Here is a 14899-nt window from a genome sequence, read left to right as displayed (position 1 = left end):
ATAAATATAATCAATTGCATATATAAAGATATATATATATATACATATAAATATTTTGTGTTATACTCACAAAAATCTGTATGATTGAAGAAAATTTATTGCATTCGTATTATGTAATTTTCTGCTCTTAATGTTTCAAATATTTGACTTTTATAAATATTTTTTCATTAATTGGATCAATATTGTTGTTGCAAATGTTTTCTTCGTCAAATAATATTCACATGAAGGAAAATATGCATGATTATTACATATATTCATGATTTTATCGACATCAATATCCTGATAAAAATAAATGACTATCGAATCCATCTTTTTTCCCCTTCATCTATCAATGAATAAGATGTGTGACGATAATATTCTTTTGTTATAAAGAAAAAGAACGTTCATTACCACAAATGTGTATAATGAAGATGAACAATTGTTCATAAATCAGAAGAATAAATTACAGCCTTTATTATAATCGATCTTCCAATCGAAAAAAAATATCATTTCAAGGTTTACATTTGTCGTTTCGATCAGTAGTGATGCTATCGCAAGAAATAGTTGTGCTATTCGGTTTCGTATCTAAAGTGTGAAAGAAAAATTGCTAATAACGTTAATAATATATTGTTATAATGGAACGAAAAATTCTTACTTCTTCCAAGGATTTTGCGTATAAGCATTACCGCTTCTGCATAAGACGGCGGTGGTAATTCATTATAAGTTTCCTGAGCGATTGCTTCGTAAGAGGGTGGACTTTGTATATCAATATGTTGTGGATTCTGTATATCAATACGTATATTAATCCGTTGTGGAGTTTGTATATCAATACCTTCAGTACCACGAATTCCGCTTGGTTCCTGCAAATTCTGTATTAAATAATTAAATTATTTCGAACTAGTCATAAACAGATTTCGTTGTTTTAATTGAATTCAATATATGTTAATTAGAATTCAAATCTAAATGTATTTATTATTATATAACTCAATATTCGAAAATTTTTATTACAATATGTTTAAAATTATCACTGTGTGAACATACATGCGATATATTTTTCGATATTCGATACATTTGTAATAATTTATACACGATACAGTTAATAATAATAATCTTATTAAAAAAAACAAAAGATACGAAATTAATTATAGGATAAAAAAATTATTATTGATAGAAAACATAAAATTTTGGGAAAATTGTTAAATAAAAAAAGAAAGTTAAAACAGTTACTTACTCTGAATAATTGTCGTTGATGAAAAATCATCTGAATTATAGATTTTCGTCGAAGGTAAAGCATACATTTCACAGCAATCGTTAGACCAGAACAAATAAGCACTGGACCAATAAACCACATCCGGCCAAGATTAAAAAATGTATGATCGCCTACGATATCATCCAAAGAAAAAATAGTAATAGTTGCTCCAATCACAAGCAAAATGACGCTCCAAACAAAATAGCTATAGCTAGTACAATCACATTTGTCAAAAATATTTGCCGATTCTTCATATCGTTCCTCAACGCGATATAGTCTATTAGATAAGAATGAACTTTCGAAAATCGTAGCCATATTTCATTAATAATAACCAAACTTAAGATTGAAATTGAATCAGTTTGGGACAAATCAGAACAAACTAACCTACCTATAGTACTTTTAATTTCCTTACACTATACACTTCCATATTACTTTCTCCTTCTAAATTTTCTTCACAATTTTACTTTTAGCAAACATAAAATTTTAATTGTGTAAAGATGAACATGATGAAATAAATATAATTTTAATACCTACAGAAAAATAATAAAGTAAATATTAATTTAGTAACTGAAAATATGTTCTGTTCTTTATGTATATACATATGTTGACGATATCTGGTACGTACGTAATAAGTATAATTTAATCGTATTAAGTTTAATCACGTATATCTCACAAAAAGGTGTTTATGTAATTAAGAATATTGATGAAATAATGTTGAATTGTGATGATCTTATTTAGTTGTTCAAGTAACAGTTTTTACAGAATAGCAATAAAATGCATAAATTTGTAATTAAACGAACATTAATCACAAATCAACTGCTAAAAAAGACAAGTAACGAACTAGCCAGTGATATTAAAAGTAACACGAAATCGACACCAAAAAAACAAAATAAATATTCCGAAACTATTTTACTTCCACGATCTCAATTTCGTGCGCAACTTAATGGAAAAGAACGAATGGAGAAAGATAAATATTTAAGTGAAGTATGTCATTTCGCAATATTCTATTATTTATTTATGCATTTACTCTTGCAATTGTTTCATTATAGAAGTGTGGTTTTTCTGAATTGTATGAATGGCAAAAGAAAAATCTCTCAGGTCCAGATTTTATTTTACACGATGGACCTCCTTATGCAAATGGAATCCCTCATATAGGGCATGCTATCAACAAGGTTCTGTTTTTTATAGTAGATTTTTATTTATAATACACATAATATTTAATACTATTGTATCTATCTTTATGGTATCTTGTAGATTCTTAAGGATATAACATTAAGATATAAGATTATAAATGGAAATCGAGTACATTATGTTCCAGGCTGGGATTGCCATGGATTACCAATTGAATTAAAGGTTATTCGTAACAATTCACAGGATCCATTAGAAATTAGGAAAAAAGGTATAATTTATAGGCTATTGGCTAATAAATTTCTTTCATTCTTGTTAGTTGAAGTATGTATGGTACATATAGTAAAAATTCTTCTTATTTTATATGCATTAAGCCCGCAAATGTGCAGAAGAAGCCATTGTTAAACAGAAACAAGCCTTCCAATCATGGGGTGTGACAGCTAATTGGAATGAATCTGGATGTTATTTTACCAATAACTCATTATATATGAAACATCAACTTCATCAGTTTATAAAATTGTATGAAAAGGGTATTATATTTAGAGATTTTATGCCAGTTTATTGGTCTCCTTCTTCAAGGTAAAATTTCCAAATTTAAATAATTAATTTTAGCCATAAAAATATAATTTTCTTTATACTATATATTGCAGAACAGCATTAGCTGAGTCTGAATTAGAGTACAATCAGCAACATCAGAGTATAGCTGTAATTATTCGTCTGCATATGAATAATATTCCAAACCTGAATTTATTCAAAAATCATCTTGTGTATGCATTAATATGGACCACTACACCGTGGTCTTTAGTGGCCAACCAAGCTGTAACTTTCTCTGCAGATGCTGCTTATTGTATTGTTAAAGATAATAAAGGAAACTTAAATATTATAGCGGAAGATTTATTAAAAGATACTGAGTTAAAGATTGGTCCATTGGAACCAATAGCTTGTTTCAAAGGTAAATTTGATTATTAATTGGTATTTTCTACATAAGATCTATGATCTTACTGTCCAAAATAATAAGTTGATACATTTTATTAGGTAGAGAATTGGAGGGTAGCACATACTTTCATCCTTTCAAAAAAGAAAAGTGCCCTTTTTTTGCTGCAAGTCATGTCACAACAAATCGTGGAACAGGATTAGTTCATACTGCTCCCGCTCATGGTCAAGAAGATTTTTTGGTCGCATTACAAAACAAAATTCATATTGTAAGCTATTAAATTATCTTTCTCATATTTGCAAAAAATATTCGACATTTAATACTATGTTATATACTCTAGTTATCCATGGTAGATGCTGAAGGTCGGTACACTGAAACAGCTGGTCCAGTATTTCATGGATTAAAAGTATTAACAGAGGGAGTTGACAAAGTGATGAATCTTCTTGCTGAAGATATATTGCATGTGGAAACATTAATACACAGCTATCCATATGATTGGCGAACAAAACAACCAGTAATTCTTCGTGCTAGTAACCAATGGTTTATTAATATTGATTGCATCAGGGAAGAAATTATTGTAAGCCAAGTTTTTCTATATTTTTTATGTATAAATTGTGGAAAAATTTCACAGGTATATGTGATACTAACTGTTATTAGTGCTGTTAAATAATGAATATATGTTTGTTTCGCTAATTTCATAAGGGCACTATTGCGAATGTGAATATATATCCTAAATGTAACCGTACATCTTTTTTAAAAACTTTATTTGCTGGAATAAAGACACGACCATATTGGTGTATTTCACGGCAACGTTGTTGGGGAACACCTATACCTGTACTATACAGTAAAACAACAGGCAAAGCATTTACAAATAAGTAAATTTACACTATTGTTTATATTATTTTGTATTTATAGTACATATTTTTATGTATTATTTTTCTTTCTTCTCATTTCAGAGAATTAGTTGAACGTCTATGCAACTCGATAGATCGATATGGTCCTGATTGCTGGTGGGAATACTCAGCAGAAGAGTTAATGGGATTAGACGTAATTGAAAAATTTAATATTACAGCAGATGATGTAGAAAAGAGAAATGTACCTTTCAGTTAATTTATTTAATAAGCACGAAGCTACTAAAAATTGAGTATATTAATCATTGATATAAATGTTTTCCAGGATATCATGGACATTTGGTTTGATAGTGGTATTTCATGGTCAATGGTTTTACCAAATGGAAAAGCAGACCTTTGTTTAGAAGGATATGATCAATTCAGTGGTTGGTTCCAAACATCTCTAATAACATCTGTAGCTTTACAGAAATGTTCACCTTACAGGTAAATTAAATATAGATTGTTTGCATCAATGTAATGCATCAATGTAATAATACAAAATGAATGTGCTACATAACGTTTTCTTCCTTTATTATTTAGTGCTTTATTTGTTCATGGATTTGCAGTTGATGAAAATTGCTTAAAAATGTCAAAATCAGTAGGAAATGTAATAAATCCAGAAGAACTTTTATTAGGTGGATCTGATTTAAAAAAGAGTCCAATTTATGGTGTTGACATTTTAAGGTATTGTAATAAAATTTTATATCACAAATTCATGATATCTGTTACTTCGAAAATGTCCTGCAAAACTGCACATCAGGATAAACAATATTTCACTTGCTTTACCTGATTTTCATCCGATGCTGTGAAAACATGATATACATTGACATTTCAGCTAATAAAGGAGTTACTTTGTTCATTATTTTTATGATCATATTAACAAAGATCTTTTGTAATATAACTAATCAGAATCCACATTATTTTCATAGATTATTATCTGAACAATGCATACAACAACATAGCAGTTTATAATTTTTCAAATAATACGATGCTTTTTATTTTTATACTATTTAGGTGGTGGGTAGCTAGTCATGGTTCCCAACAAGCACAAGTGCCAGTTTCAAAAAGTTTATTTGATGGATGTAAAGATTGTATTCATAAACTTCGTTTAATACTGCGTTTTCTTCTTGGGGCTTTATATCCTTATCACCAGGAAATAAGTTGCAAATCCAAATATCGGATTGCTGATAAATATATGTTGTATTTATTATATTGCTATAATAAACAAGTAATATGAATCTTTTATTTTTCATCTTGAAGTATAAATATACTAATTATTATAGCAAGTGTAATGTAGAAATTACGTGTTATTAGATGCAAGAACATTACGACAACTATGAATATCATCATGCTGCTAAAACGATTATGCACTTTATAACAAATGATGTATCAGCTTTTTATTGCACTTTAATTAAAGATAGACTTTATTGCGATGAAATAATGTCTCCGACGCGCATTGCGGTCGTGCAAGTTATAAAAGAAATCTTCAACGTCTTTATAAGGTCCATCGCTCCAATTCTTCCCCACTTAGCAGAAGAAGCATGGCTATATTATCCCGAAAAACGCAGTAAGAATCTTTTACATAACATTTAAGGCACTTTAAAATACCTTTTTATTAATTAAGCTTACTTTTAATTGTGATATGTAGCATCGCTACCATTACACTGTACGCAATACAAAGTATCAGAGTCGTGGAACGATCCGACAATGGAACAGCACATAGATGTGGCGCTTCAATTGCGGAAGATTGTTTTAAAAATTGTCAACACGACTACATGGAAACTATACGGTATCATAGAAGCTACGGAAAAAGATTTTGTTTCGCTTTCTGTAAGTATGATGTTAGGAAAATGGATATATTTTATGCTGAATGCGGGCGTGTTGTGTGGCGCTTGCTTATATGCGTTGTTTGTATTTGAATTTGGGGTTTCATGTGCATGGTTGTGTGCGGATTGGGCAACGGCAGATTATTTTAGCTGTTCAGTGGTTAGCGGCTTTGTTCGGTTCTCGTAATTGAATCGATAATGGAACCGGTGGTCGGTGTTGTTGGGGACACGCCTTCAGCGTGTCAGGATTGATCGAGTCGCCGTGGTTGTATCGGGGTGTATCAGAGAATAGTGAAAATGTTTGTGGTTGTTGAATTGGCCTTTTGTCCGCAATGTTTTGCACGTATTGCCCAAACGTTTGGTTTTGTATACAATTGGATTTGCTTTGTCAGAGACAACTCTCTTTCTCTTTATATTAACTGTTCTACTATTTAAATTATTATATCTCCATACGGATCCTTGTTTCATCCATTAAACTTTAAGCTAATTCTCAAACAGATGTACATAAAAAAAATTGATGTATCTAAGTACGTGCATGTTCTCTTACGCATACATATTTGTTTGTGCAGTTTCTTCATGATGGACAATCATCAACATCTGAATTATGCGAAATATTACAACTTTCTTCGATAAAATTAGTTAAAAACCATGTGATAAGTAAAACAGGAATCCAAGTATATGATATTCAGAGGACATTATGCGAGCGATGTAGGAGGTATCCTGAAACTCGGGAAGATGGTTTATGTTCACGTTGTATTGATGTACTTGCTAAAAATAGCTCAATGAATACGACTGTTTAACAATTGTAATACTTAATTGAAAATGCTGCTTTAGCGTGTTTAATTTTTTCTAATTTAATAAAGATAAAATCATACATTTGTTGTCTTTATTATACAAATTATTAAGAAAGTATTTATGAGTATATGTCAAACATTTTTTATTAAAACTTTTTATTCATATGTACAATAGTTTCGGAAAAAGTGAAAAGTAAATGTTATAATGTAGATTATGATTAACGATGTATTTGTGATTGTGTTATAAAGTTTTTTTAGATTACACAGAGAACAAGAAACAATGTATGATAATACATTAAAGTTGTGAAGAGCCTACTGAGGTACAAGTTTTAGCGGTTAAGTCATATAGTTGATTTATATTAAGGGCATTTAGGAAATGCATTAAATACGGTTGATATCCGCTCGTTGCTAGTTTAAATGCAACGTGCGACATATATGCACGCAATTCAAAGAATGCTTGATACATTTGTTCCAATTTTTCGAAGTTAGGGTGTACATATCCCGTAGATTTCATTATCCAGGTTTGAGATCTTATTCTGTTATGGAATTTTAAAATTATTTTAAATATGTTGGTTAAACATACACGTACTTTTTCTCCGCGGCTATTAAGCATACATCTGCAAAAAATTACAACATTAAAAAGGAAGTTGTCACGTTGATAGTTAAGTTGGCATTTGTCTTTTCATTGCGGTTACTATAACCATTGTGACAACATGCTAATGTATTTTTTATCGCATTCTACTTTATCCAAAGAGGATACGCATAATCTTTTACCTTGAGAGTATTCGTTTTATATAATTTACGTGTGATAAATAAATTTGATCCACGGTTAAAGAATGTTCCAGTTCTTTTTCAAACTCTGTCCAGCTTGCGTGTAAAACACTGCAAGTTAGATAATTATGTAACGCATTCATAAACTGTGTCATTGAGTGTCTATATAATTGCAGCTAAAAACAAATTGAGATTAATTACTGTATCAACATCTCTAACAGAAATTAAAGTCATAATTTCAAATATTTGTATCTTGTACATACTTTATGATACTGTTCCGATGCAATTGCTTTTCGTTCTCTTTTCATCATATTAAAGTCCTCTTTTAACACCCATGAGACCCGACCGCTTGTTATTAAAAACTTGAATATTTTGCCATATTGTTGCATGATTGTTTCATTAAGTATAATATTAAGTGGCCAATTTATCTTATAATTGAGAGAAAGGCAGTCTAACGCAGTTGGATCTGATATCTGTAAAGAATTCATAATAAATGCATTGTATTGATTTTACTTGAAAAAATAAAACATTATATACGGAAAAGATATAAAATTATAATACAATGTAAAAAAGAAGAAACGAAAAACAAAAAAAAGAAATGGTAAGGATAAATATGTGGGATAAAAATTTACGTGCAACTGATCCGGTGTGTCTGTTGCCGACAGACTAAGAAGCTCTGAATGAACGTAAACATTATTAAACGAATTAACGAGTGCTCGTTCTAGAAGATTAGTTAACGTAGCGGAATTAAATAATTCGATTGGTATAGAGATTTCATATAATCGAGTATATAGGGAATCTGTTAAGTTTTTTGCAAATTCTCCATTCAGTAGAAAAAAATAGCTACGTAAACTGTATAAATGTGAAAGCAGATGGTTTTCTTTTAAAAAATATTTAATAATAGCATTGTTAACGAGACGACTTTGTATATTGAGAGGAATACGAATCGATTTTTCTAAATAGGCTTGAAGGGAGATGTGATCAATTATCTCAACATCGGTAACACTCAGGGAAGTTATTATTGGTGATATATCATTACTTCCTTCATTATGAACTAATTCAAATAAATCTGAAAATGTTGAATCTCTTTCTATGGCAAAAGATGATTTGGTAATTAAGTGAGTATAAGTCGACGGTACTATAACGGATGAAATGTCCATAGGAGACGAGTCTCCCACATTGTATGTCAGTGATATAGGACTTTGCATTGATGAAATAACAAAATTATCCGTTGTACATGACATTGGTGTTTCTATGTCATTTTCATTATTTGCAGTAGTTATATTTTCGGTATAGCAAATATCTCCAACACTTGCTTCATTTGTAATAGATGTAAAATCAATTTCTTGTACGAGTTCATTATTATTTGGTGTCATATTATTGCAGACTAATGGCTGTATGTATACGTCGTCACTTTGAGATTCTGTTTTTATATTATCGATTTTTGTAACGTTTAAAAGATTAGGCCTTTCAGTTGCTGAGGAACGATGTCTGCAATCAATTAATAAATGTTTTGAAATTTCATTTGATTGTTCATATGTTGTATTTTTATTTAGTGACATTTCCGGGGCTTTTTCCGTGTTTAACATTCCCAACTCTTCGAAGTTGTGAAATTCGTATTTTTCGTTGTTATTACTCATAATTTCTTTATTTGTGTAATTAAGTGAAGAATGGCTTAGCGTCAAATTTTCTTGATCAATTTCAGTACACCGTGTTGATATTGTATCTGATGTAAATGTTCGAAAACACGTATCCGTATAATTCTTATTTTCATCTTCAAATGAAATTGAAGTTTCTACTAACGAGTCTGAAGTTATTACGCATTTACGTTCTTTAGCTATTCTCAATTTGTTCCTTAAATCTTTGTTTGCTTGATTTAATACATCCACTCTTTTATTATAGCATTTCATCCTTTTAATTCGCCATTGTGAACGAATGCATCTCTTATCAATATCATTGGTTAGGTTTTCATAATAATTCCAAATAATTGTTCTATAATTAATACATTTTTAAAGTTAAAATTTTGTAGTATTGATTTGATTTACGAATTAGATATAGCTAATTATTAATTTATCATACCGTTGTAAATGTTGTATTGTTTCTTTCACTGTACTTCCTCTTTTATCATTTTCGATTTGTAGAGACATACTGTTTGACAATTCATTTTCTTTTTTCACCTTTTGCTGTAAGTCATTTGTAAGTAAAGTATTTCCTTTTGTTTGTGTTACTGATTTTAATGTGTTTTCTCTTACTCCTTTTCCTTCTAATAGTTTAAGGTCAAATTTTAAATGAATAAAAAGATGTGTATTGTTGACAATTCTGTTTATGCATGCACATATGTATCTGTTCTATTTCAAGTAGAAAGTATGCTTACCATGAACTTTTAACAGTGTATTATATTCTGTATGTACAATCACTTCTGACATTGCTTTTTCTGATCGTTTCTGATTTAATATAGCTGTGGAAAGAGAAAGTATCGAACCAAGCACAGATTTACCTTTCTTTTCATATTCTTGATATCTTAATGACTGCTCATGTAACGCGGATATGCTTAAACAAACCTTTATATCTGGTTGTTCAGTAATACAAACGCGACATACTGGATTCTAAATTTTCGTAATGCAGAAATCAGTATAATGCAGATTTTATAATAGAAATAACTAGTGTATATTATATTATATGCTTACTTTAGGATCACAAATTCTTAGAAGTCTTACTGTTTTCCCACATTGAAGTATAGATTCAGCCAAATCATTTAAAAAACCTGGCACAGCATCATTATAAATGCTGAAACTTTTTATCCAAAATTTGTGACTTCTATTACGTAAATATTGTGGTCTTACTTTGATCATGAATTCTCCATAAATATCATCACATACTCCTTCAAATATCCATTTCTGTAAAAAACTGTTATAGTCAGTTTAATTACACTAGCTTTCAATATCCCATAATATGATCAAAACTAAATGAAATTTAAGACAATGGTTTGCTTTTACACTGTTTATTGTGTTCTCCTATGGTACTTACTGAAAATAAACATCACAGCAAGACTTTAATAATGAATAGAATACTAAAGCAATCTTGGGATCTGTCACTTTAATTGCTTCATTGTAAATTCTCGTGAGAATGCTATTTCCTTCACGGAGCACATACTGATTTTCCTTATAAGGCTCACAAATTTTGGCAATTTTAGTGACTAATGTAGCCACAGAACGTACTCTTTGAAATATTTCCAATAGTCTTACTGATTCATTTTTATGTGTAAAAATTCTTAGTAGCACTGCTTGATAATAAAGTAAAAATTCTTTGATATTTGTACACATAGCCTACAAAATATCAGTAGGTATGTATACATGCATATATTAAAGAAAAAAAAAAAGTGTGTGTGTGTGTGTGTGTGTGTGCGCGCGCGCGCATGTATGTATGTATGTATGTATGTATGTATGTATGTATGTATGTATGTATGTATGTATGTATGTATGTATGTATGTATGTATGTATGTATGTATGTATGTATGTATGTATGTATGTATGTATGTATGTATGTATGTATGTATGTATGTATGTATGTATGTATGTATGTATGTATGTATGTATGTATGTATGTATGTATGTATGTATGTATGTATGTATGTATGTATGTATGTATGTATGTATGTATGTATGTATGTATGTATGTATGTATGTATGTATGTATGTATGTATGTATGTATGTATGTATGTATGTATGTATGTATGTATGTATGTATGTATGTATGTATGTATGTATGTATGTATGTATGTATGTATGTATGTATGTATGTATGTATGTATGTATGTATGTATGTATGTATGTATGTATGTATGTATGTATGTATGTATGTATGTATGTATGTATTGTGTGTGTATGTATTGTGTATGCATGCACGTGCGCGTGCGTTTTCAATTCCTTGTATGATTTTGTTAGAAACCTTGAATATCAATCCCTCTTGCGATAATTTGTCACCTTGCGATATAGGTGTAACAAGATACCATAAGAGTCTAAAACTGTTACCCCAATTAATAGCTTCTTGACAAATACTCTTTATTGATTCTGAACATACACCGTACACACTAATGTTTCTTCGTAAAGTAAATCCTATCTAAAAAGTTTAAGTGGGTTTATGTATTTTACTTTTCATATAATATAATATAATTTGCAGATTGTTTCTTATAGAAATTAACTAAAATATATACCATATGCCTATACTCGAAAGAATGCGATTCAACTCCCAGTAACATTGATTTCACGTCATTTATAAATTCTTTCATTGAAATTTCTTCCAATAAAAATAGGGAATTCATTATCTACATTAAAGAAATAAAGAAATTAGATAAATGATAACCAAAAAAAATAAATGAAAAAACATTTCAATATATGTTTTATATGTTTAATATATGAATTTTATAATAATTTACCTTTTCGGAGAGTAAAGAGAAGTTATTCATTTGTTTAATTTTTTCTAAATGTATTGTTGCAACAGTTGTGTCTGTTATAAACATCAGCTCTTTAATAGATTGTACCTCTCCAAAACATTCCCACGTTTGACGATCTGCAGCTGACAAAACATTAGTAACATTCAATTGATTCCATACGTGATTCCAAATATCTATATCACTACTTGATCCATTACTAACACTTTGATTGAAAAATTTCCATGTATCTGTAATACTTTCATTTTCTCCTGTACTTGTTTGCGTAAAAGGAAGATACAAATAATTTGTTACTCCTTTAATAGCTCTTTCCAAAGGAAAACTATGCATATTTTCACATTTATTTCCTGTCTAAATATAAATTATATGTTATTATATGAATAATCAAATATAATCATATGATTATACAATTTAAAAGTAACATCTTGCTATATTATTTTGTAAAATATACATATTAAACTCTGAACTTACTGTTAATTGCTGGTTTTGATATAATATATGAGATGATATTTTATCAAATACATGATTGGACATAAAATCACTTGCAATGGATGTACTGAAAAAAAGAAAAACATATACACATATTTTTATTACATTTATATCTACATAAAATTAAAAGTACTTGTGAACAGGAGAAAAATATTATTTGCTTAGCTTACCCAGTGGATTCAATACCAACTATAGTTTTAGATTTTATTGTATCATATAAAAAATTTAACTGATTTTTGTTTATAGGTATAGTTCTTGTAATTGAAAATCTTTCTAGTGTTGCTTCAAATTTATTTGATAAGATGAAACATTCTATGGGATATATTTGAAATGGTGGTATGTCATTGTTACTACATGTAATTTCAGGAAAAGCAAAATTTATTTTGTTAGAATAAAATATATTCTAGAAATTATAATAAAAGTTAATGACATATTTACAAAATCTCATAAATCTGTTTTATAATATGAAAGTTTAAAATTTACCGCTAGTGCTTCCAGATTAACATTGGTATTTTTTAGTTGCATTAGTAATTGTAGGACAGATGAAACTGGTAGTTCAGTAGATGGATATTCTTCAAGTTTTTGCAACAGATTTTCTAACATGGTAGCATCATATGAATGTTTTAATCCTAGTTTCAATACAAAAGCATATTTTTGTATTTCCAAAAGTGGATCTATTTCTTGAAATTCCTTATAGTCTGTGAAAACAAGTAGCAACGATGAAAGTGGAGGCAATAATTCTTTATGCCTCTACATAACTGATGTATGTAGATTACATGTAACGTAATTATATGTTACCATCACCTTGATTGGAAATCAATTTATTATTTTTTTTCAATAGTATTTCGAAAGCTATAGTTCGAAGACGTTTAATTATTTTGATATCATAACCATAAGTAAATTGAACGTTCCGATGAAAGGAACGATACGCTCGCAATATGTGTTTGCTCAATTCAGTTATGAGTCCAAACACGCCGTCGTTATTACAATTATTATTTTCATTATCGGCACAAACGTCGTATTCTTTAACGTTCATGACTGCACATTGAGGTTGTGTATGCAATGTTCGATGATGTTCAACAAATCGATTCGTTTGATATAATACAACGTACGATAATAATTTCTTACATGTTTTGTATTTTTTGACTTTTAATTATTACTACATGTATAAGCGCATGTATGTAAAGATATTTATCAATACGCATCCATTAAATAAATCAAAATTAATATGAATGAAAATATAATTTACATCACAGTTGATAATACTTAAAATCTACCGAATAATATCTTTTATTAAGAATATAAATTTTAAATATCGTTCTAATTTCTTTTGAAGTATTTTATGATAAATTTGAATTTTACGTCATTAACCTCAACTGCACCTTAACCATATCAAAAACCTTGCTTTGCTTGACGTCACTTTGGTTCCAATCGAAAGACCGAATGCGCGTCTAGGGCACGTGATACATAACTTTTATCCTTCGAATTGGAAATAAATAGAAAATAGAATACTTCTAAGAGAGTCGTTCACAATTAATTTTAATAGGTTGTTTACTATACGTAAACAAATAGAAAGTTATAGATAGAGTGAAAAATAATAGACCAAATGAAAGGATTTATAGACGGAAATACAGCAAATAATTATGTATTTATTGCACAAGCACCGTTATATTTCTTATATTAAGTATTGATTTAAGTATTGAAGTACATTAATATGGGAATAATACTAGCTGAACAAGCCAATCATATCACCGTTAGAATAAATTTGAAGATAAGGCCATATTATTGTATATCATGCGTATATACAACTTTATTAATGAAAGCATTATTATTTTCACAATAAATCAAAACACGTATATAATGTATAGAATTTTATGTTCCTTCTTGTCACTACAATCGTGTATTTTATAATGTAATTAATCGCTAAGTCGATTGGTCGATTGGCCGATCGATTAGTCGATTTAACAATTAAACGATTAATTAATCGATTAATCGATTAATTGCTCGATTGATTGTTCGTTGAATTTATAAGCAAATTCATTATTTTCATAAATTTCACGTTTTCCAATATTTGTCTGTGTCATCTATGATATTAACTAATATAATATTAAAATTAAACTCTACAGTTTCCTAATTCACCATTCTATACTTTATAAGGTATACAAATACAAGATGATTTCAGCACTGTTCCTTCTTCTGACAGTAATTCATTCTCCATTCGCATCTATGTACCTATTCATCTATATGTCTATTTATCTATCTATCTATCTATCATCTATTTATCTATTCCTCTACTGAGCAAGCTATCCTGCCTGCCTGCCTGCCTGCCTGCCTGCCTGCCTGCCTGCCTGCCTGCCTGCCTGCCTGCCTGCCTGCCTGCCTGCCTG

General features: G+C 29.4%; 3 protein-coding genes across 6 annotated transcripts; 1 reads left to right on the top strand and 2 right to left on the bottom strand.

The window, feature by feature from the left end:
- Positions 1-473: 473 nt before the first annotated feature.
- Positions 474-1602, bottom strand: LOC108555898 (uncharacterized). Of its 2 annotated transcripts, none has more exons than XM_017911768.1 (3): positions 1211-1602; positions 635-839; positions 474-564 (listed from the first exon to the last, which is right to left on the bottom strand). In XM_017911768.1, the coding sequence occupies exons 1-3, from the start codon at positions 1541-1543 to the stop codon at positions 491-493; spliced, it is 612 nt and encodes a 203-aa protein (XP_017767257.1). In that variant the 5' UTR covers positions 1544-1602; the 3' UTR covers positions 474-490. The 2 variants fall into 2 exon arrangements, with proteins under 2 accessions (XP_017767257.1, XP_017767255.1); XM_017911766.1 differs by having other exon boundaries at positions 635-848; positions 1211-1601.
- A 151-nt stretch (positions 1603-1753) lies between these two features.
- IleRS-m (Isoleucyl-tRNA synthetase, mitochondrial) lies at positions 1754-6848 on the top strand. Of its 3 annotated transcripts, XM_017911763.1 has the most exons (16): positions 1754-1845; positions 1991-2212; positions 2278-2400; positions 2483-2627; positions 2731-2935; positions 3007-3308; positions 3392-3558; positions 3631-3867; positions 3993-4165; positions 4247-4385; positions 4467-4624; positions 4721-4864; positions 5195-5408; positions 5495-5747; positions 5829-6010; positions 6576-6846. In XM_017911763.1, the coding sequence occupies exons 2-16, from the start codon at positions 2003-2005 to the stop codon at positions 6804-6806; spliced, it is 2883 nt and encodes a 960-aa protein (XP_017767252.1). In that variant the 5' UTR covers positions 1754-1845; positions 1991-2002; the 3' UTR covers positions 6807-6846. The 3 variants fall into 3 exon arrangements, with proteins under 3 accessions (XP_017767252.1, XP_017767253.1, XP_017767251.1); XM_017911764.1 differs by lacking the exon at positions 1754-1845 and having other exon boundaries at positions 1878-2212; positions 4071-4165; positions 6576-6848; XM_017911762.1 differs by lacking the exon at positions 1754-1845 and having other exon boundaries at positions 1878-2212; positions 6576-6845.
- Positions 6849-7038: 190 nt separating this feature from the next.
- Grip163 (gamma-tubulin complex component 6) lies at positions 7039-13699 on the bottom strand. Its single transcript, XM_017911769.1, has 15 exons — positions 13317-13699; positions 12996-13210; positions 12683-12915; positions 12453-12579; positions 12009-12374; positions 11787-11897; positions 11522-11692; positions 10599-10897; positions 10259-10478; positions 9946-10177; positions 9651-9834; positions 8204-9563; positions 7835-8044; positions 7575-7747; positions 7039-7417 (listed from the first exon to the last, which is right to left on the bottom strand). Exons 1-15 carry the CDS (start codon positions 13546-13548, stop codon positions 7096-7098), a joined length of 4455 nt encoding a protein of 1484 aa, XP_017767258.1. The 5' UTR covers positions 13549-13699; the 3' UTR covers positions 7039-7095.
- Between the last annotated feature and the right edge of the window lie 1200 nt (positions 13700-14899).

Source organism: Eufriesea mexicana, unplaced genomic scaffold, assembly GCF_001483705.2.
Source record: "Eufriesea mexicana isolate 0111107269 unplaced genomic scaffold, ASM148370v2 scaffold305, whole genome shotgun sequence".
Taxonomy (NCBI): Eukaryota; Metazoa; Arthropoda; class Insecta; order Hymenoptera; family Apidae; genus Eufriesea; species Eufriesea mexicana.
The sequence above is the reverse complement of the archived record's forward strand: the minus strand, read 5'-3'. Positions and strand labels throughout refer to the sequence as shown.

Coding starts and splice junctions, on each gene's coding strand:
- LOC108555898 (XM_017911766.1), bottom strand. CDS start 1,543: ATGGCTACGATTTTCGAAAGTTCATTCTTATCTAATAGACTATATCGC. Junction 849..1,210: donor ATCAACGACAATTATTCAGA/GTAAGTAACTGT, acceptor TATTTAATACAG/AATTTGCAGGAACCAAGCGG. Junction 565..634: donor ACGCAAAATCCTTGGAAGAA/GTAAGAATTTTT, acceptor TTCACACTTTAG/ATACGAAACCGAATAGCACA.
- IleRS-m (XM_017911763.1), top strand. CDS start 2,003: ATGCATAAATTTGTAATTAAACGAACATTAATCACAAATCAACTGCTA. Junction 3,309..3,391: donor ACCAATAGCTTGTTTCAAAG/GTAAATTTGATT, acceptor ACATTTTATTAG/GTAGAGAATTGGAGGGTAGC. Junction 4,386..4,466: donor ATGATGTAGAAAAGAGAAAT/GTACCTTTCAGT, acceptor AATGTTTTCCAG/GATATCATGGACATTTGGTT.
- Grip163 (XM_017911769.1), bottom strand. CDS start 13,548: ATGAACGTTAAAGAATACGACGTTTGTGCCGATAATGAAAATAATAAT. Junction 12,916..12,995: donor TTAATCTGGAAGCACTAGCG/GTAAATTTTAAA, acceptor TATAATTTCTAG/AATATATTTTATTCTAACAA. Junction 12,375..12,452: donor ATATTTTACAAAATAATATA/GCAAGATGTTAC, acceptor ATTTATATTTAG/ACAGGAAATAAATGTGAAAA.